Source organism: Typopeltis vanoorti, chromosome 8 (assembly GCF_054136105.1).
Source record: "Typopeltis vanoorti isolate ZY-2024b chromosome 8, IOZ_Tvanoo_1.0, whole genome shotgun sequence".
Classification (NCBI taxonomy): Eukaryota; Metazoa; Arthropoda; class Arachnida; order Uropygi; family Thelyphonidae; genus Typopeltis; species Typopeltis vanoorti.
Window position 1 is genome coordinate 133,582,147 of NC_143556.1, and position 24,219 is coordinate 133,606,365.

Sequence of the window (24,219 nt, forward strand, 5' to 3'; positions counted from 1 at the left end):
TCCTTCCCACTGATATGGGATTTAGTGATGACATACCTTTGTGTATAATAGTAATTAATGTGATTTTTTGTGAACATACCAGCGTGAAAACAGATTTGCAATAGGCTGAAAAGTTGATGAATGTATCAGAATGCATGAACTGAGTATTGAGAAAGAATAGACTTATTAGGTTCTTTTTTTGACTCTAAGGGGAGTAAATTTGACTCTCCCACATTCATTTTCATACTGTATATATTCATATACAGTATTTGACTCTCCCACATTCATTTTCATACTGTATATATTCATATGGGGTGCTTAAGGGTCAAAGCTGTATAACTGAGAGGAGACCTCCACATAGCCTTTAAAGGAATGCGGAGAACCAACCAGGGCTTCTGACCTAATGTCCAATCCTCATCTTCTCGTGGTGCACCCTGTTGGGTATCTACTTGGATACTGAATGGACGAGAATGGGCTGGAAATTTGGGATTTAGCCGACCAAATTGTATTCTTATTGGTTAAACCAAAATATAGAATGATGGTACAACATGACAAAATTTCATGCCGGCTGGGGCGTCGCCCAGTTAAACAAGGCCCCCGTTGTTTTCGCCAGGGAACCAGGGCGAACAGCGAAAAGTCAGCTACTGGAACAAATCTGAAAATAAACCCCAACTCAACATCACCAGAGTTAAAGATCGGTACTATCAACGTAAGAAGCCTGAATGGCAAAGAAATGGAGCTAGCTGAGGAATTAGATAAGTACCAGATCGACATAATAGGGGTGACTGAAACAAAAAAGACCAAAACTGGTGAGATCTTTCTGAGCAATAAATACAAAATGTTATATTCAGGCAATGACAATCAAGGAAAAGAAGGAGTAGCCATAGTATTCAACACAAAATACGAGGCTAATCTTCTTGAATGGCAGTCAGTCTCAAGTAGAGTAATGTGGGCAAATATGAGAATGGGGAACTGGACAATGAGACTTATTTGTGCCTATGGTCCCACAGAAGGTTCTACTAAGGTAGAAGTGGAGGAATTTTTTGAGGCTTTAGAAAAAGCAACTGACACAATGAAAAATGAAAAGTTGGTCCTTGTTGGGGATCTAAATAGCAGAGTAGGAAATGATTGTGAGACATACAAAAATATTTTGGGAAAATTTGGAGAAAAGAGCAAAGCTAATAATAATGGCAAATATCTGTTGGATTTCTGCTCAGGACATGGACTGGTTATTACTAACACCATGTTCCAACATAAAAATGTGTGCACAAATTTACATGGAGAGAAGAGGCTAGGAATAAGAAAAGTCTCATTGACTATGTTATTGTTGATAGTGATGTTTTCTCCCTGGTGCAGGACACCAGAGTGTACAGAGGATTTGAAATTGGAAGTGATCACTATTTAGTCTTGAGCAGGATAAAATTGAATTTCATATTGAAAAGAATAACATGTAAGAAAGTTTTAAAGCGAATAAAAGTTGAGCAGCTCTCAGATGTGAGCTGTAGACTAAAATACACAAAGATTATTGAAGGAAAAATGAAAGAGTTTGAGAACAGGAATCAAACCTTGGAGATTCATTGGCAAACTCTGAAGAAAACATTGATTGATTCTGCCAGAGAGGCATGTGGTGAGGTTGTTTGTAAGGATAAAAAAATCAGAACTCCCTGGTGGACACAGGAGGTTAAAGAGGCAGTGAAGGAAAAGAAGAAAGCATACCAAAAGTTCCTGTCAAATAAGTCAGCTTGTGCTCTTAGAGAATATAGAGACAAATGCAAGAATGCTAAACACTGTGTAAAACTAGCTAAACAAAAGTCATGGGAAGACTTTGGCAAGAATATAGAAAATAAATATCAAGAAGGTGGCAAAATATTCTGGAGGTTGTTGAAGAAGCTTAAGAATGGAGGAAAGAGTGCTATAAAAGGAATTAGAGATGATAAAGGTGACATGAAAACGGGAGAAAAAGATATCCTTGAAGTATGGAGTAATTACTTTGAAAAACTGCTAATGAAACAAGCAGTGATGACAGCACAGTGGTAAAAAACACTGACCAGACAAGCAGTCAGGAATACATATCCATACTTGAAGTAGAAAAAGCCATCAAAGGCTTGAAATGTGGAAAGGCAGCAGGAGTAGATGATATTCGACCAGAAATGCTGAAGTATGGTGGTATAAGAGTCTTACAGTGGCTGCACTGCATAGTTCAGAAAGCTTGGACAGAGGGACGAATTCCCGATGATTGGAGTAGAGCTCTCATAGTACCCATATAAAAAAAGGGAAATAAAACTGCAGGTGAGAATTACAGAGGTATTTCCCTACTGAGTGTAGGGAAATACCTCTGTAATTCTGGCAAGATCTATGCAAGTATAATTGAGAAACGGTTGAGAAGAATTGTGGAAGAAAAGCTTGGTGAAGAACAAGCTGGATTCAGGCCAAATAGAGGCTGTCAGGATCAGATCTTCACTTTACGACAAATAGTCGAGAAAGCATGGGAATATAACAAAGATCTGTATTTAAGTTTTGTCGATCTGGAAAAGGCATATGACAAGGTGCCAAGAGAGAAGCTATTCAATACGCTGCAGTTATATGGTGTCAATGGGACATTATATCAAGCAATACTTAGTCTTTATTTGAGTTGTAAGTCAGCAGTTAGAATTGAAGGAAGTACAGGAAGATGGTTTAATGTTAAATCTGGTGTGAGACAAGGATGTACATTATCCCCTCTGTTATTCATTATCTATATGGATCGCATTATGAAGGAAAGTGGTATTAAACATGATATCGAAATTGGAGATGTTAATGTCAGCTCTTTGCTTTATGCGGATGATGTTATACTTCTAAATAAATCCGCTACAAGTCTGCAAGATTCTCTGACTAAATTGAATAGCTCTTGTAATAGATATGGTATGAAGGTCAGCAATAAAAAGACAAAGACAATGAAAATAGGCAGAATCATTGAAAATGTCAACTGTGTTGTGAATGGAGAACCTGTGGAACAAGGAAAACATTTCAGCTATTTAGGCACGATTTTTACTGAAGATGGTAAATTAAATATAGAAATAGACAACAGAATCACCAAAGCTGGTATCGTGGGAAGTCAATTGAATAAATTCATATGGAATAAGAGAGAAATTAGTCGCAACACTAAATTAGCTGTATACAAGACAGTGTTCAAACCAGTTTTAACTTAGGGATCTGAGAGCTGGGTCAGAAGTAAAACACTTGACCAAAGACTAGAGACTTCAGATATGAGAGTCCTGAGAAAGATTATAGGCGTGAACAGGTGGCATCAATGGCAGTATCATATTAAAAACGAGGATATTAGGAAAGAACTTGACATTGTCAGCATCCAGGAATGTGTTAGCAGAGCTAATCTCAGGTGGTATGGTCACTTAAACAGAATGGGCGAGGAAAGATTAGCAACACAAGTGTTCTCTGCCAGGTTGGCAGGAAAACGACCGAGAGGAAAACCAAGATATAGGTGGATTGATACGGTACAAAGTGCTTTAGACGATAGAAAAATAAGAGCTGATAATATTGGAGTGTTGACAAGTAACAGACTGATTTGGAGGAAAATTATAGATAGTAAGTTAGTAATGACGTAAATTTTTCATGTAGTACTATCATATCCTGTACACCCCTTGAGGGTACATGGCAGGAATTTGATGATGATGATGATATATTCATATTGTATATATACAGTGGATTCTGGTTAATTGGGCCACATTGGGAATAGCATAATCTTCCCCAGTTAAACAAAGAAAATTATTGACTTATAGATACAAAGAGCTGGCTTTAATTAAAGTGAAATATTTGTCATAAAAATCATTTCATTTATATGTTTATTAAATATGAATATAGCTCTTAGAAGTGAATGATGATGGAACTGATCATGCGCAGCTTGTCGTTTTTTTTGACTGACTACAATTAAACAAAATCAGCGCAAGTATTTAGTGCAGATATAGCAATGCCCCCCTGCACGAAACAGTTCAGAGTTTTGTAGGAATTATCATGATAAGTATTTTCCCAAGTGTTGAATGAAGGCATTGCTCTGAATGTTTTGACACACCTGTCTCCTGAACATAGTTTTTTCACTGATTTTAGGAATCCTGCCAACCTTTCCAAACCCTTCTGGATAAAAAGGGAGACATTTTCCTGATCAGGTATTCAGCTGTCACATATAATGAGAAAATATGATATAATTTGTGGTGTATCTGTGGTATTCTGCTTCTTATTTTTTTGAATTGCTTGAAATGCAAATGGTTTTTTATTGAGATAGGGCATGATGAGGATCCTTGATAAACTTGAGGATGAAATATTCATTCTCTAATTAAAGTGTAATTCAGCACCACAGCTCCCCCACCAACATGGAGCCACACATGGCTGGCTGTTATCTGGTAAGCAATGACTGTGCTTGGAGTGGAACACCAGGACCATAAAAGGACCAAATCTTCTTCCTTGTAGTCTGTGAACGTACCAGTACCACAGCAAGCTTTAGGTTATGTCCACAGGCTACAGGGAAGGTTTACTACAACACTGCTGACCCTTGCAGACAAGCCTACTAGTCAAATGATGCTGGAGAGACTGTCGAGGACTGTTGATGTTGCTGAAGCAGAGGTCAAAGCAGTGCAAGTCTACTATGCTCCTCTTTTCTGGACCTCCACAGGTCACAATGGAGGGTAAACACAGTAATCGGGCACTGGATTGCAGTGACTGTTGTTTGGAAAATCAGACAGTAAAAAAGTGAAAGAGATGTAGAGTGAAGAATATTTGAAGAAAAGAATAGGCAAACTTGAAAAATGAAAAGAGCTAGCACCATCACTGGGATATCCTCTCCATCATAAACAAATGCTCCATGTGGATGGGATAAGAGACCTGTGAAGGATGATGGTAAGGAGATAAAATTTAGAGGACAAATTGCAAAAATTGTGAGGATAACACAATAAATCATGAGCAATGTTAAGGAGTATCCATATATTTAAAAATAAAGAGATGACTGTTTCAATATATGAGGCCTTGATCAGGGTGCATTTGAACTGCTGTATGCAGATTTGATCACTTAATCGATTTTCAATTCACTAAAGAGATTTTGAAAACAGAGATAAGTGCGACCTCAGATCCGGAATGTTCAGTGTAAGAGCAGACTGAGAGAATGCCATCTGCAGAATCTACTAGATAAGAGGAACAAAAGTGATATGATAGGAAGATGAATGAGGGATTTGATACAGAAGAGATTATGTAGACAGTTAAAGGCAAGAGTGAGGTGAGAAGAGGAAACTGTATGAGGACATAAATAAGTAAGTAAGTAAGTAGTTATTTTGCTTAAAGTGTATTAGGTATGTAGAATGTACTGCTAAAGAAGTCGTTATGATAACATTAAGCTGGAAACTGATGATCTCCCATGATAAGTGTTATTGACTCCTTGGAGAGGTTGTGATGTTGACTTAATAATAATGAACAAATATTCTTTATTTTACATTATTTTATGAAAACTGTGAGAACAATACAAAAGGTTGTGATATCAATAGTATTTTGTGACTAATTTCAGATAAAAACTTACAGAAATTATAGTTTCTTTGTCCCATGGTAGTATAGTAACAAGATCAATCAGTTCACATGATACATTTAACTTGTCTTGAGCAAGTTGGCAAACATCTCGCAATACATGGACTTGTGTTCCCCATCCAACTAAAGTGACATTATCTCCTACAAATACATAAAGTATAACATGATCAGAAAACTGAGTTAATTATGAATGTTTTATTAATTTTCTTCTAGGTAAAAATCTTCTTTGCTAGTAAGTACGAAGATATTTAAATTTATAAAAAAGAACAATCATTACATTCAACACTGCATCATACCTTGCTAAACAGAAGGATAATATCCAATACAATCATACCCCGAAGTTACGTGGTAGGCAGGACCAACAAAAAGCGAGTAAGTCGAATTTGCGTAACTCGGGGTATAATTTTGCATGTAATTTATATATACAAACATACAAAATATTAGTTAATTGGGACAAAAGGTTTACAAAAACAACTATATTTTTTAAGAAATATAATCATAATTGTAGTTTTTCGTACAAAAAAAAAAAAGAAAGTTATTTCGATGTCAATGGTTTCATAAAATCTAATAGATTCATCTGACGGCATAATGTCTTTTTCTTGTCATGCAAAATTTCTTCATAGCAAGCTAATGATTTTTTTATTCCTTACCTTGTGGCTACAATCGTTCCTCGTTAGAATCTATGTCCTCCAAAATCTGTAAACCTTTCTTTTATGATTGTTCTTACTGTGGATTCCTGTAGATTGAACTTCTTTACTAGCTCACAAATTTTCATTTCGCCTTCAAAATCCTTAATAATGTTGAGTTTTGTTTCCAAAGTCAATGTTTTTCTTTTCTTGCTAGCTGTAGAAGAATCAGACTTGCTTCCTTTGGATGACATTATTATTTTTTATGTGATAAAATTTTTATCAAGAACATAACATTAAACAATTGCAAGGTTTGTAGACTATAAAAATCGTGTATAAATAGAGACCGCGCGAAACACGTCAGTGCTTGTTCACAGCATGTGCGACACTGGCGAATGGGGCTGGAAAGATACGACTAGTGGTGAGGCGTGAAGCGGGACGGGAATACGTACATATAAGAAACCGAGTAACTCCGGATTCGCATAGGTCGGGGTATGACTGTATTTTATTTCACAAGCAGGCAAACATTGTACTTCGAAATTACAGACCTTAAGCATGAGTTATCCTCATAATGCATTACTTAAAAGATATGAACTCCCCCACAAGAATCTGTACATTTTTATTAGTGCTTAACCTTCAGTGGTTTGATGGCTATTTAGCTTTCTCACTAGGGAATAAATAAATATCCTGATGCAAAGGGAGAATGATATATAGCTTGCTTCAATAGGCTGGGTGATACGAGCCACTATTTGTTTATGACAAAAGCTGTGGATTCAAATTCTATAAGGCATGAGTGTTTAGAAAAGTCTGCTCCTGACAAGCTTTTTAAAACTTTTAAAAGTGAAAAGTTTAAAAGCTTCAAAATAGAAATGTTATTAGCCTATCTGTAAGTAAAACTGTTTGTTTTTTTAAAGAAATGCTTATAAATCAAACTGATGAAGGTCTGAAGAGACTTGAAGCAGAACAATATTGGATCTCTAGAATGAGATCCCAGAATTATATAACTCTTAACCAGCCCATCTACTCTGTTAATATACACTAAGTTTCGAACTTTTCATGGATAGGTTGTTGTAAAAAATAAACATCATTTTTGCATATTGCTGGTTTGTAACCTTATTCAGTAATATACAGGTAACCCTCGTATAACGCGGATGTTAGGTTCCATAGAAATGGCGCGTTATATAAATCGTGTTATGCGAGACTCAGATCATATAGAAAAAAACAACGACATATCCAACAAAAAATATTTTTATTAATTCAGGTAACAAATACATAGGATAAAATTATAAAAATTACAAGCTTCATTGCACATAATGCATAAATGTTTTAGGCAAAATAAAATAAAGAGCATATTTTAATCGTCATCACTGCCTTCAAACTAACATTTTGTAGATGTTCTTTATTTACAAGTGACTGGAACTCATCACCACTTGAAATCTCTTGCACATCATTTATATAATTCTTATTGTATACTTCGGCTAGTATAGTTATAAAGAAGTCAGTAATAAGACCTTGCTTACCACTATGCCTGCAATTTTTTATTAAGTTCATAATATGGAGCTAAACAAATATCAAACTGCCTTGTGAATTTTCCGGAGTGCTCCATTGAGGGATTATTATGCATAAAATTCCTAACTTTCTTGCCAAGTCCAATCCTTCTGCTAATTTCTTTAAACTGAATTCTTTAACTGATTTATCACAATCAGAATCTTCAGCAGAACTTTTCCCATTTGGTTTGACATCATTTATTAATTGTACCACTTCCTCCTCGTTTAAATCTATTTCCCCATCAGTTAATTCACTAATTTTGTTTTCAACCATATCGCAAAAGCCTTCTCCACGAAAAATCTGTGTGATGTTTATTATATGACTCACTGGAGGTATGAAATTTTGTTCCAGAATGGCTTCAGGCCAAATTTTTTTTACAGCAAGCATTCAGTGTAGAGGGTTGTAATTCCTTAATGGACAGAGAAATAATTTTCACACAATTGAATATTGAAAACTCTTTCCACGCTTGAGGCAGTGTTATGTTTTGATTAGATTCCATTTTTTCCCAAAATTAATTGGAATGTTCGACGAATGTAATATGACTTAAATGTCGATATTATTCCTTGGTCGAGTGATTGAATCAGTGAAGTAGTATTGGCGTAATTGTTTTAGGTGGCCTGGTGCATTATCTAAAATTAGTAGAATTTTGAAGTCGATATTCTTTTTCTTTGTGTAACTTTCTACATGCTAGCTGTAACCCATGCCTTTTTGTTATCTCACCAATAAACAAGTAGGGTGGACTTGTCGAGCCCTTTCATAGCATGAGGATTTGAGGATTGGTTAATAAACATTGGTTTTGTCATGTAATCACCTGATACATTATTTCTGTAAAGTAATTCTGTCTTTGCAAACTTTGAATCCAGGAGCTGATCTTTCATTTTTTGAAATATAGGTGCGTTTTGGCATTTTTTCCCAATATAACCTGGATTCATCCGATTTGAACTCCTGGTCTACACTATAACCACCTTCTTCAATGATTTTGGGTATTTCCGGGCATCTTCTACGTCTGTTGATGCTGATTCTCCCTGGATTTTAAGATTATGCAAACAAAACTGCTTTTTAAAGTTATTGAACCAACCCTTATTGGCACAAAATCCATGCTGAGAGCTTTCTTCTGAAGAATCTTGATCAAGTTTTTTTAAATGTTTATAAACTTTTAGAGCATTTTGTTTAATAAGATTTCCTTCCAAAGGAATTTTCTTTTGAGTGCAATCTTCTATCCAAATCATTAGAGATTTCTCCATTTTTTTCCATTAGAATATCGCGTACATGAGCAAAGCGCTTTGCACTTACCATTGACCCAGCAACAAACACTTTCTCGGATTTTATGTTCATTTTGTTTGAATGTTCGGATTATTGATTCATTTAAATTCCAAGTCCTTGCAACAACTCCTGGTTTTTCTCCATTTCCCAACCGATCCAACTGAGAGAAATGAATTTTCTTTTCAATGTTGTTTTTTCCCTTTTGTTGCAGTTTTAGTGGCCATTACTATAAAAGTAAATTTTTTATATAAAAAAAGCATTACATATTAATTATGTAACTCACCAGAAAATAAAGTGCTCAGCTTGAAATTAGCACACTTATGATTTTTAATGTGCTTTCCTGGCAGAAAATTCTTTCAGAAAACGTTTTTGAAGACAAATTTCAATAATAAACACTTGATATGGCAAACACTGACATACATGTGTGCTAAAGGGTATTTCCACTAATATAAATTCGTTGCTTATAACTACATGCGCAATAATAAAGGTACACAATAAACAATTGACACCACACACCCACACAAAATGTGCATGCGTGCTAAAGAGTATTTCCCTTAATATAAATTCGCTGCTTATAACTACATGAGCAACACGGGTATATACAAATTTAATGAAGATAAAATTTCATTTTTAAGTCATGCATTGAAAAATATATGAAAAGAGAAAGGGTTACCACAGTTTGGTTTGTAGACCGTGTTATATCGAAACCGAGTTGTATAAGTACCACGTTGAACAAGGATTACTATAATTTGCAGACCACATTGTATAAGTACTGTTATATGAGGGTTACCTGTACAGTTCTTTTTTTATTATTTTACTCTTCTTGCTTTATGTTATTATTATTATCTGAGACGAGACCTCTTTTGGGGAATCCTGTAACCTCTAGAGAACATGTCGCCTGGGTGGCAGATAGGGGCCTACCAGATATGGTAGGGTGGTCCAAATATATTGAATATTGAAGGACTCGCAGACCAACAGGGCCATAAGAGGCAATCATCTTGATTGTAAAGGAAGTGGCACTCTTATGGTCCACTAGCTGGATCTATGCTCTTCTTCCTCTACTTTGAGGAAGATTCACTAACTTTAATCTATAATGCCTTATCAGCCAACTCTTCATATTTTATGACACTTATGCTACTAGAGAGTACTTGAGGGTCCTTCCATTTCTGGCCTATATCTATGTCCCCTCTAAAATCTACACTTTCTCCTTCAATATACCCTATTCCTCCTATGGGTTAAAATTTGGAAGAAGGTTAGTTTAGATGCCTTATAGCAGTCCTACCACTGGATTATCCATTGCCAGGCTAGGAACCTAACACGGAGAACATTAATCTACTTCAAAGCTAATAGAGAAAGATAATCAAAATTAATCTATGGAAAACAACTCTGGAATGGAAAAGGTAAAATGAAAATGGAAACGACAAAATATAATACATATAGCAAACTGGAATGTAAGAGGAATAGCTTATAAAGAAACAGAATTAGATCAAATATTAAATGAAAGAAATTTTCAAATAGCAGTAATCACTGAAATAAAAAGAAATTAAAAGGAACTATAAGAACTGCAAATTTTTATGTAATATATACTGGAGTCAACAGAGACCAAAGAACACAAGCAAGTGTTATGATTTGGATTCATAACTCCCATTCAAAACAGTCAAAATATTATAAATTATGGAAAGAATGAATAACAGAAGCTAGAATGAAAATAGGTTATTTAACAATAACTGATTTATATGCTCCAGAAGAAGGAAGACATGATAATATTGAATTTTATAATCAATTACAAAATATATATAATAAAATAAATAAAAATGATTATGTAATATTAGCAGGAGACACATAAATGCAAGAATTAGAAACACAAAAATTAATAATAATATAGGAATATATGGAGAACATACTCTAAACAGGAATGGTAAAAAATTGATCGACTTTGTAGTTTATAATAACTTTAAAATAATGAATTCTTTCTACAAAAATAAAGACACACATAAATATACTTGGACAGCAAGAGGATGGAAATCAATATTAGATTACTTTATCTTAAATGAAAAGATATCAAAGTTCTCTTTAGATGTTAGAGCTCACAGTGGATGTGAAATAAGTAGTGACTACTTTCTCGTTAAAATAAAATTTTGATTACCACCTAAATGGCTACAAATAACAAGAACAGAAATAAAATTTAAAACTATTATGATTACAGCAATTTTGCCTGCTTCAGTTTAGGAGTACCCCTGTTTAAATGTCATTGGCTATTTACTCATGGATTCTTAGGGCATTATGAGTGTAGATGTACTAAAAAGTATATGTAGCCTAAGGAATAGAAAATTGCACATACCTTTTTCTGGGTGTTGTGGCTTTTCCTCAGTCTGCGATGTCGAAAACTGCAGAGTGTGTGTGGGGGGGGGGGTAGGCAGTATGGTAGAATAAGTTAGAAAAACCCGGGTTTTTTTCGTAACATATAGAAACATATACTTTTATATAGGGTGGGCAAAAAATGAAAGGGTTAATTTTTTTTTTTTTTTTTTTTTTTTTAAATAGGGAAGGGGAAAGGTGGTTGACAGGGTGTGGACCGTTTCGACTATTCGTGGTCGTCATCTGAACACATTGGGAAAGTGGAAGCTATGTCAGGTCGGGTGAGTGCTTCTGCTTTAGAGGTTTTAGAGGTGTTTGTGTTGTCTCCTATTGGTCGGGGTTGTGACCTCAATTTTATGTTGTGAAGCTTCCAAACCTCGGAGATTATGTAGGGCCTGTGTACGTTGATAGAGTTCGCGTCACACTTTATAGCTATTGTTTCCGATATTCTGAGCATTGTTTCGTTGTCTTGTCTGTTGCACAATGCTCAGAATATCAGAAACAATAGCTATAAAGTGTGACGCGAACTCTATCAACGTACACAGGCCCTACATAATCTCCGAGGTTTGGAAGCTTCACAACATAAAATTGAGGTCACAACCCCGATCAATAGGAGACAACACAAACACCTCCAAAGCAGAAGCACTCACCCGACCTGACATAGCTTCCACTTTCCCAATGTGTTCAGATGACGACCACGAATAGTCGAAACGGTCCACACCCCATCAACCACCTTTCCCCTTCCTATTTAAAAAAAAAAAATAAAAATAAAAATAAAAAAAATAAAAAAAAATAACCCTTTCATTTTTTGCCCACCCTATATAAAGTATATGTTTCTATATGTTACGAAAAAAACCCGGGTTTTTCTAACTTATTCTACCATACTGCCTACCCCCCCCACACACACTCTGCAGTTTTCGACATCGCAGACTGAGGAAAAGCCACAACACCCAGAAAAAGGTATGTGTAATTTTCTATTCCTTAGGCTACATATACTTTTTAGTACATCTACACTCATAATGCCCTAAGAATCCATGAGTAAATAGCCAATGACATTTAAACAGGGGTACTCCTAAACTGAAGCAGGCAAAATAGCTGTAATCATAATAGTTTATAAAGAGGAGTAACATGGGAGTTTTCCCAGAAATAATATACAAAATTTAAAACATTTGTTTATTAAACTAGATTACTGAATAACACAAATATACAATGGTAACATGAACAAAGAATTATGATATTATTATGTGACACCTCCCAGGAAGTCTAAAGACTCATCAAGGGAGGGTACATACTCTATAGCTCTCTGTCTCTATCAACTACAATGAACTGCAACTACCATCATCTACACCAGGAGTCTCAAACTCAACTGGACCGTGGGCTATTTGCTGCAAAAGTATATCTCAAGTGGGCTGCAAAAAATTTTCGACTAAAAAAACCTGCACTAATTAGAATCGAAGGAAAGTGAAAAAATGAGTATAAATAAATTGGAAAATTAATAACAAAAATTTTATTTATTCTGTCATTACAAAACATATAAAATAATAGTATAATGATTATGACAATTCAAAAAAATAATAATGTAAAGAATATTTTTATTATATTAATATTTACAATAGATAGCATTTAATCCAAATTAAACCGAAATTAAATTTTATTTGAATAAATCAAATATTTATATATTTATACATTCTAAAAAAAGTATAAACTCTCATTAATAACCATCACAAAAATTTACAGAGCCTCCTGTCAGTTTGAAATTTTTTGTGTTTGTGTTGAAATAAAATACTTCTATATTTTTTAATTTTTTTTTGGGTGGGGAGGGTGGAGTCTATATTTTGGGGAATTTTTTAAATGTTACTGAAAATATTTTTGGGAAAAATAATATTTTCGGGTTTTTATATATATATATATATATATATATATATACATACTTGCATAATATAATTATTTTAATTTCAGTATTGTATTTTTTTCCCCGACACTTGACAATTTATTATTAACCACCCTGCCAAAATTTGGACTCAAAGATTGCATACGACCTTCATTATGGCAGAAAGGTTGACATCGGTTAACTTGATCTGTGGGCTTGTTACCTTTAATACATGAGAATAATTGTTCACATAAATAGGTGCTTCCAAAATATCATAGAATATTTGCTGCAAACTTTTTTATTTCCAGATATTTTTGACCTAAATAACTGTATATTTTTGGTACACCAACTTCTTGTTATTTCGCTTTTAGAATGGAATCATTTTGGAAATCAATAAGTTCCATTTGAATACAAATAGGAGCTTTTTCGAAATTAAAGGATAAAGGATCTGTAAAAACCGAAAAAACTTCTTCTTGCTCCTTAAAATCTTTAAATCGCCTATCAAATTCTTCTTTTATCTTTTCTAGTTTGGGACAATATTGCAAAACTGTAAAACTTTGATTCTTATTGTTTAACTGTTCAGATATAGGAAAGTAATTTAGAATATTCTCTTTTAAATGATTTTGAAACAAAACTAACTTACATCTAAAACTTGCTAGTGCATCATACATTTGTGTTATTAACTGATCTTTCCCCTGAAGTTTGACATTTAAATCATCCAAATGTCATGTAATATCAACTAAGAATGCTAGATCTTGTACCCATGTCTGATCATTAAGAAATGCAACATCATGATTTTTCATTTCTAGGAACAATTTCATCTCCTCTAAAAGTAAAAAAAAAGCTTTTTAGAACCTTATGACAAGATAACCAACAAATCTCTGTGTAATAAGGTAGCCCTTCAAATTCACTCTCCAAGTCTTTTAGAAATTATGCAAACTGGTGGTGACTGAGGCCTTTGGATCAGATGAAGTTCACAGTATTTGTACACTGCTCATTTCCAACACTTTGGCGCACATGACCTGCTGATGAATGATGCAATGGTAAGATTGTAGTTTGGGAACGTCTGGATACATTTCCTTTAACTCTGCTGCAAGTCTTGACACAAAACCTTTAATTTTGCCTGTCATTCAGAGGAAGTTGGTATTTTTCAAAAATGCTCCACACGGAATCAAAAATGTCTTCCCCTGCAGTGGTTCCATGGATGGGAATCACTTCCAAGAACTCTTCAGTAATATTCATATTGCAGTCACAAGCCCGAAGAAACAAAGCAACTTGAGCCACGTCGTGAATATCGAAACCTTCATCAAGTGTAATTGAAAAGCACTGTAAGTTTGCGGATATTTCTTGCAACTGGTCACGCAGATTATCTGCCATTTCGGTTAATCTTTCCATCACAGTATTTCTGGACAAAAAATATCATGAAATACTTGCACATTTTTGGGACATACGTTTTCGGCTGCTTTTATCATACGCTCCGTAACCAAGGAACCGTCACTAAAAAGTTTGGAATGTTTCGCCAATACATAGCTGATTTCATAAATGGCTCTCACTGCTGATTCATTATCTTTCATAATTTTTGAAAATACTTGCTGTTGACTTTGAAGTGAATTCTTCATACTTCTTAATTTTTCTTCTCTCAGTTTACCCTCAAAGCGTGAATATTGTTCTTTGTGAATTTTATCGTAGTGTCTTTTTATATTATATTCTTTGGCGACACTAATTGTTTCATCACAAATAATGCACACAATTTCAGAACCAATTTAATTCCCATTTTTCTTGAAATTTTCTCCTCTCATCAGCAATTTTTCTTTTTCTTGTTGGTTTGGAAGGCAACATTGCCTCGGTGAATAAATATATTATTAATATTATTAACAATTTTTATAAAAATGCACAAAACTGTATACCAGTGCACGATACTATTGCAAATAAAAATAAAAAATAATAAAAGGGATTCTCTCACTGCTAGTTTGTCGTTAAATCGTGTGCACTGAACTACAAATAACTGATTGGCTGTAGCAGGCAATTATAAACTCATAGCTGGATTCCCATGAGTGCATATGCTGCGCGTCATGTGAACAGCTGGTAGTCAACAGAATTCAACTTTTTCAGTATGCTACCAGCAGCATGCTATAAATTAACAATGAAAGCATAAATATAGTTTACGATTGATTAGGATCGGATCTAATATTGAAATTGCGATATAAATTTTTATCACTGCAATTACATTATAGCAGGTTGTTGCATTCATATTGTAACTATAAATGTCATATGAAAACGAATAAATCGATACCATATATATGCGAATATAACTCTCACTTTTTTCCCCAAAAAATTAAAGCCAAAAAATCACGGTGGGGGATATATGTGGGGATTTTTAGAAACTAAAGTTTTCAGAAAAAAACTGAAAATGTGGATGACTTACCAAGAATCTCCTCTTCGTTATAGCTACTTCTGGCCTCGAGAGCAGTTTCCTTGTGTGCATTGTCATCTTCTTTCCCATTATTCCAAGTAAAAATTACAAGTAATTTACAAGATTTCAGATATGTAATGAACACCCTTCACGAATGTCTGAGAAGTGAAAGCAGAACGTAAAATAGACAACAATGGAAGGCCAATAGAGATAGAACAGCTATGAAGATGTGGATATGATTGGTGCAGTATTAACAAAACATCGTGTTACCAAAACACAAAGTTAAGCCGACATTTTTGAGTTGAAACGCTAATTCTCTGCAACCAAATTCCATATTATCTGAAACTGTCATAACAACAATCCCTCTATATGTCTTAGTTTTAACATGTTTACAAATTTTATTGCAGCTTTGTGTTTAAGTTAGTGGGGCACTCACACACATATAACTAAAAACAATAGATTTTAGTTAGATACTGTGTTTGCCGGTGAAACATATGGTTTTGCTTAAGTCTAAACAGCATGGTTAATGTGGGGGAGGGGGGGATGTGACTCATTAGTTAGTGCCATTTTTATACCAGTTGTCTCTAATCGCACTAAAGAAATATATTACACAGACAGCAAATGTCTCTGTACTTTATTCAGTGATACAATAAAACTACTCGTTTTTCTTGCATCTGTAGTATAATGGCAGTTGAGGAAGGTGTGTTGTTTATTACCTGGGCAGTGAGTTATTGTCTCTAAGTGAAAGTGGTTAAACTTTATTTTCCTGTGCGATGTACAGTATATGCAAAACTTTTTAATTTCTTTTTTTCATAAAGTAAAATCAGGGTATAGGGGTGTGAGTCATATGTGAGGGTGAGTTATATTCGAGTAAATACGATATTTCTGTTTTATTATAAAATGCAACCATCCTTTTTTTTAAATCTTTCCTTAAGGCGTCGGGGGCCACACGAAATTGCTTTGGGGGATGCACGCAGCCCACCAGTTTGACACCCCTGATTTACACCAATGCCATCTACCGCTCACCACCACCACTAGTATTTTCACAGACAATCACAAACATCCATGACCATGCCAGGCCAGCAAGAATTAACCAATATTTAGATAAAATAAAATGAAATGAAGAAACAGAAAGAGAATGGCTTAATATAAAAACAATAGTAAATACAACAGCTAATAAAAACTTAGGAAAGACCAAAAAATTCAAAAAAAAAAAGAAAAAAGAAAAAACTGAAAATATTCAAAAAAAAAAAAAAACATATCATAAATAGTTAAGCAGTAAAAGATTAGAAGATGAAATAGAATATAAAAGAATAAGCGCCCACAACTAAAACAGATGTCAGAAAAAGACAGAGAATCATGGAACAAATCTGTTCCATGATTTGTATGATTTATAAACATGATTTATATAAAATGAGATCCAATGTATATAAGATTTTGAAACATTTAAGCACAGATACTAAAAAAAGCATAAAATTAAACACCAAATTGAGATTGGAAGAATTTCTAAATTTCTATGCAGAACTGTGGACAGATAAATATTTCAAAAAAGATAACTGGCAAACATTTAATGAAAATGAAAAAGAAATAACTAAAGAAGAATTAGAAATCAGCCTGAAAGAAACAAGGAATGGAAAATCACCTAGTGAAGATAAGTTGGGTTCAGAATTATATAAATATGCAGGAATAAAGTTCAAAGAAAGACTCTTATTACTTATAAAATAAATTTAACTAAACAAGTAATCCACCAATAGAACAGAAGAAAGCAATAGTGATCTCTATCTTTAAAAAAGGTAGTAGAGATGACCCTAAATATTATAGAGGTATAAGTATTCTAAATTCTTGTTACAAAATATGTAGCAGAATTATAAATAACAAAGTAATAAAATATTCTTTAAGCTTTATATTAGAAGTACAAAATGTATTTAGAAAAGGAGAATCGTGTATGGAACCAGCCTTTTGCCTAAAATTAATAATAGAGAAAAGAAGAGAATACAATTTAGAAACACATATCACATTTATTGACTTTGAAAGAGCATTTGATAAAGTTAAAAGAAATATTCCATTTAACATATTAAAAGAAAGACATATACCAAATAATATTCTAAAAGCTACATAAGTATGTATGAAAATAATCAAATACAAATAAGATTTAATTATGAACTATCATATCTAAGAGAGATAAACCAAGGAGTCTGACAGGGATGTCCCCTTTCAGCAACTCTTCTTAATATTTATCTAAATAAAATAATAATGAAATGGAATAAAAATTTCCAACAAGGCATTAAATTTTCTCCTCCTGTGAACTTCTCCTTTTTGCTGATGATCAAATAATAATTAAAAATTCTGAAGATAACTTACAGAAAGATATTGTACATTTAAATGAAATAGCCAAAGATTATGGAATGATAACAACAAAAAAATCAAAAACAATTTTGATTTTTCTGATTCTTATTGGATCTTGGCCTTTAACCTGGCGTTAGTAAGGTGGGGTGTCACAGACCGCAAAGATTTTAAATTGACTATAACTTTTTAACAATGCGTGGCAGTGAGTCATGCCTCAGTATAGCTTCCCCTCCCATAACACGCTACTCAACGCCCTAGACAACAGGCTGTTGCGTGCAAGCAAGTTTAGTGTGCAGAGGTGTAAAGTGTGCTGGGCTCAGTACCGTCGACAGGATATAGCATAGTGGCAGCCTGCCTCATGGTGCTCCTTAATAAGGGTGCTCGTTCAGCCGTATTACAGGCAACAAGATATTTTACAAATATATAGCGTTTAGTTTACCAAATGAAAAAGGCGACATATCCCATTGACAGTTAAATATCTGCTTATTATATTTTATTATTAGATACTTAAGAAACCAACCCATAAAGTATCATATGATGTGAATTTCATAAACTTTTATAGTCTACACACATATATATATATATATATTAAATTATATGATGCATGAATTCTCCTACTCCAATTGCGAGTTACTATCGCCCCGACTTTCGCGTTGGGGCAATAACTCGCTCTCTGCAGTAAACAATACGTCCTCCACAACAGCATCTATACTACAGAAACAGGAAAAACAATTAGTTTTATCATGTCACTGAATAAGGTTCACAGACATTTGCAGACTGTGTAATATATTTCTTAACAAATTGTGCAATTAGAGACAACTGGGATAAAAATGGCACTAACTAACTAGACTCAAGCAAAACCATATGTTGCACTGCAACATATGGTTTTGCTCGACACTACCCAGTTGTGAACGTGTTAAAACTAAGAAATATATGGTGAATGTATTTCAGATAATATGGAAATAAGTTAAGGAGAATTAGCTTTTCAACTCAATTGTCTGCTTGCTTTTTCTTTGGGTCGTGCGATCTTTTGTTAATACCACACCAATCATATGCACTTCTTCATAGCTGCTCTTTCTTTACTGGCCTATCATCATGCACAGTTTTCACTTCTCATTAATCATTTGTGAAGGATTGTTCATTACATATCTCGAGTCTTGTAAATTACTGATAATTTTTTGCTTGACATAATGGGAAAGAAGATGATGCTATTTGGGAAGATAACTTTGACATTGCACACAAGGAAACCCTCTCGAGGCCAGAAGAAGTGATGGTGAATAGGAGCTTCTTGGTAAGTCATACTCATACCCATTTTCAGTTTTTTTCTGTAAACTTTAGTTTCCAAAAATCCTCGCATATATCATGTACCACAATTTTTGCTTAAATTTTGGGGAAAAAATGCAAGTTATATTCGAGTAAATACGGTAATTTTTTTTAGCTTTCAAATTCTTAAGTATAGATCATTGGTTAAAAACGGGATTTATAAAACGCACAAAAGAGAGCAATATAGCAGATATAGAAATAAGCACTTTCACTCCTCTCATTGATGATAAACTATTTATATTAAGCAAAAATGTATAGCATCTTTATAAATTTTGTTCTATTAAAAATAAATCATTTTTTTTTTGTTTAAATGTACATCTAAATTCAAATAAAGCAGACATTTACAATGAAATATAATTTTATTTATTTATTTATTATTATTATTATTTTGATAATAAGGGGCACTGTGTAGGCAGACGTACGTTGTTATCGCTGCTCCTGGTTTTATAGGTTTAAAGTGGTTTTTAACTGATGTTTATAATTTGAAAGTGCTGCTATTTATTTCTACTAGTCACGCTGAAGACAGGGACATTTAAATCACCAAAATCGGATACGTAATATTCAAATTTTCGGTGTTGAAAGTCATAGAGCGAACTGCAGTCACCAACCAACGAAGAACAAAGGACATCGGCATTTTAAAAGTCGCACTATAGTCGCTAACGGAAAGAAAGTCTAAAGGTCACCGAGATAGCGCAGGTCAAGCACAATGAGCTGTAACAAGTGTAATAAGCCATTAAGCGACAAAGGGACAAGCTGCATTGTTCTGGATGTGAAAAAAATCAACATTTCAACTGTTCAGGGATTGCAGAAAGCATGTGGAAAGCAAAAGGAGCCATGTAACGGACCAAATGGCGATGTCTACAATGTCGTGAGAAAATGAAGAACAAAGAATAGACACCAAAGAAAAGTAACGACGGACATCAAGGTAAGCCGCTTCCTGATCCTAAAATTACAGATAACTTTGATTCATTTAAACTCACGGTGAAAGACTTGCTAAATGCACACATGGAACAAATCAACAAAAAATTTGAGGAGTATGAACATTAAATACAGTTCAATAATGAGACCTATGAAGAAATGTTAGGAACCGTGTGAGAAATAAAGACAAAATTAATGGTAGCGATTGAAACACAAGAAACACTCAAGTGCGAGAATGAAGAACTCTGGAAAGAGGTAAACACACTCAAGTGTCAAATGGAGCACATGCTACAAAAAGAAAGAAAAAAAAGAACTTCAAATTGAGGGAATAACAAAAGAAAATACAGAAGACTTAAAAGACATAATGCACCTGATTGGCAGCAAAATCAGGATTCAAATTGCAACCGCAGACATCACCTCTATTAACCAAGGCCCACAAAAAAACAAAGAGAGACTGCCACCAATCATCGCTTGTTTTACCAACAGAAGTCTGAGAGACTCCATTCTTGCAGCAAGCAAGAAAACAAGGCCGATAACAACGATCCTAACTGACAAGAAACTCCCACCAATCTATATAATGGAACACTGGACTCCATACTTCAAAAATCTTTTATACTAAGCAAGGAAAACCAAAACAGAGAAAAACTACAAGTTCCTGTGGACTAAGGATTCACAGATATTCATGAGAAAGAATGAAAACATTCAAGTTTATATAATTACAAGTGAACCCGACTTACACAGCCTACCAATATAATACACTAACGCTTCACATCCTTAAGAATAAGATTAGAAATTACTTGAAAACTATATAATGGAGATCTCAAACACAGCGAACATATCCAGTCAGACAATATAAACTTCACAGTCTTTAACTCTTTGAAGAAATGGTCAGACAACATTTCCACCTATACCAACTTCACTATTGTACACACAAACATAAGAAGTATAAAAAATCACTGGTTTACATTGATAACACACAGTTCAACTACACCATGATAAACATAGATGCGCTAATACTGACCGAAGTTGCAATAAAAGACACAGAAATTTATGCAGACAATGTAAATAATTACCAAACCTACAACTTATGTAGACCAAACAAAAGAGGAGGTGGCATCTATCAAAGAAAAATACAATGTGACTGAAAAACAAACTCATTTCGAACATGCTGAAACACTAATTTTGGAAATCACAAATAGCCACAACAGTATGAAATACACAATAAACACAATATACAGACCCCCAGATAATAATTCACTCAGCTTTCTTCATGAGTTAGAAGCATGGCTAAGTGGCATCGAACCCCATACAACACACAGGTTCATCCTAATAGGAGGCATTAACATAAATACTCTTGACCACTTTCTTCAACCACTAGCACATATCTAGATATACTAAGTCAGTACAACATAAACCCTACCATTAACTTTCCAATAAGAGAAGAAATACTCAATAACTCACTAACACAATCATGCATTGATCATATCAACATACGGGCTCCCATCCATACATATACCTCACCAGTAATTAATGACAAAATAGCCGATCACTACATTGTCTGAACTTCGTTTAATTACGTTACCTACCCCCCTCCCACCACCATAAAAGTCAACAGAACTCGATCATACTAAAGAGCATTGTTGATAACCAAGTAAAAAATATAGACTGGAATTGCCTACTTAAAATAAACGATCCTGTAACATTATACGAGAATTTTCAACTAAAGTTCACAGAAATATATAAAAGAGCAACAAAGCCTACACAAACGAGGCGACAAACAGACAACAATCCATGGATAAATGACGACATACTAAATAGTATTACTGTAAAAGAAAATCTATGGAAAAAACTCAAAAAAGTCACCCAGTAACACACATTTACAAACCTTATACAAAAACACAAGAAATCAACTAACAACAAAAATTCATAGGGCAAAAAGACACTACTTCCAAAAATTCATGGAATACAAAGACAACATGAAGCAAACATGGGCTACACTCAATGAATTAGTAACTCGAGAAAAGGAAACTTCAGCACAAGATTTTATTGCAAAAAGCTTCGGTAAGGACACAAACCAAGAGGAACTAGCAAACTCACACAACTCAAAAAAGACAAACTACCAACGATCAAGAAAAAACTACCGACACAAAGTCAACAACAAACTATGTATTTTCCACCCGTAGCAAAACAGGAACTGAAAGAAGCACTCCTACAACTAAAACTAAAAACCACTCCAGGAATAGACAAAATAAGACTCACAGACCTTATAACACACTTTGATCAATACTTTTGAGACTCGTGAACATAATATTCGACACGGGCATTATTCCACAACAACTAAAAACTGCAATAATTACGCCAATATACAAACACGGTAAAAGAAACGATACTCAGAACTACAGACCAATAGGTACCCTACCAGTCATCTCAAAAATTCTAGAAAAAATGACGCACACCAGACTACAGAACTATTTACAGAAGTACAACATCATCTCACAAAACCAATAAGGCTTTCAGAAAACAAAAAGCACCATCACGTTATTAGAAGACATCGCCGACACAATAAACAAAGCTCTCGACAAAAACAAGTATGCCGTCCTTATACTGCTTGATTTAACCAAAGCATTTGATACACTTGAACATGACATACTACTCACCAAACTATACTCAACAGGTATAAGAGGAACACTGAATACATGGTTCAGGAACTACCTCTCAAACAGAACACAAGTAACAAAAATAGGTACATGTCACAACCAGGGTATACAAATAAAACACGGTGTTCCTCAAGGTGCCATATTATCACCCACACTATTCAACATATACATTAATGATGTTCATAACATGGCCATAAGAAGTCAAATATTTCAGTACACAGATGACACTGCACTACTACCAATCCACACAGACATCAACATGGCTCTCTGCAAAGCGCAACAAGACCTAAATGAAATCACAACATACTTCCACCAAAACACAATTCTAATCAATGGCACCAAAACACAGATGTCGATAATACACAACCCAAGAATCATGCACCCCGCACCACTATTGATACACTATCACACATACCGCTGCATTAACAACAAAAATACCTGCAAACGTCCTGAAATCAAATTTGTAACACATGCAAAATACCTTGATCTTTATATAGATTGCCACCTTAAATGGACAAAACATATAGAATACCTACAAGCCAAAATCCGGATCATCGCAGCAAAACTCTTCCAAGTAAAAGACATTATTCCATCCAACAAAAAAACTCCTATATCATGGTATCTGTGAATCCCTACTCAGATATGGTATAACAGTCTATGCAAACGCATCAAACAACCACCTAACAAAATTAGAAACATTATACAGGAAAATTGTGTCAACAGTGACTTGGACACCTTACACGCAACAACCAATATCAGACCAGCACATGGCGACACATAGAATCCTGAGCATTAAAAACCTGAAACACTACATGACATTAACAAGGAATTACTTCAACATCACCTATCAAAACAACAGAGACACATATCGTATAACACTACTTACAACGATTCTCTACATCCCTACACCCTTCAACAACTCATACAGTTCTTCTGTGAGATCACATTAGATACCAACGCAACTCACAACCTACCGAGAAATTTAAAACATATAGATAACTACAGAACATTAAAAAACAAACTCTGGAAAATATACCAACAAAGTTAATACACCATTAACACTAATATACACATCACAAATCACCAGCATCCGATGTCTACAGCCCATGCATAAACAGTAACAACAACAACATAAATAGTGAAGGCTAAATCCCACGCTCTTCATAAAAGCTAACCCAAGCTTCGAAGTAGGTGGGATTAACTTGCCTCACCCATCTACACATAATCCTTATAATCAAATGTAGAAATGTAACAAAACAGTCAGTAAATTACATAACAATAAAGATACTGCAGTTACTGATTACTATGTGATAATATCATTAATATAATATTACTATGTAACATGAAAAAAATAAT

General features: G+C 34.3%; 1 protein-coding gene across 7 annotated transcripts in view; it reads right to left on the reverse strand.

Annotated features, from left to right (window-relative positions):
• BckdhB (Branched chain keto acid dehydrogenase E1 subunit beta) overlaps nucleotides 1–24,219 on the reverse strand; it is a 459,582-nt gene that overhangs the window by 319,190 nt on the left and 116,173 nt on the right. For all 7 annotated transcript variants that reach the window (XR_016548657.1, XR_016548656.1, XR_016548655.1 and 4 more), the window contains exon 7: nucleotides 5,537–5,682. Coding sequence is in view for 4 of the 7 variants with exons in the window: in XM_090396330.1 (XP_090252456.1) it covers nucleotides 5,537–5,682 (146 nt within the window). In the remaining 3 variants the exon portion in view is untranslated. The remainder of the gene's footprint in view (nucleotides 1–5,536; nucleotides 5,683–24,219) is intronic.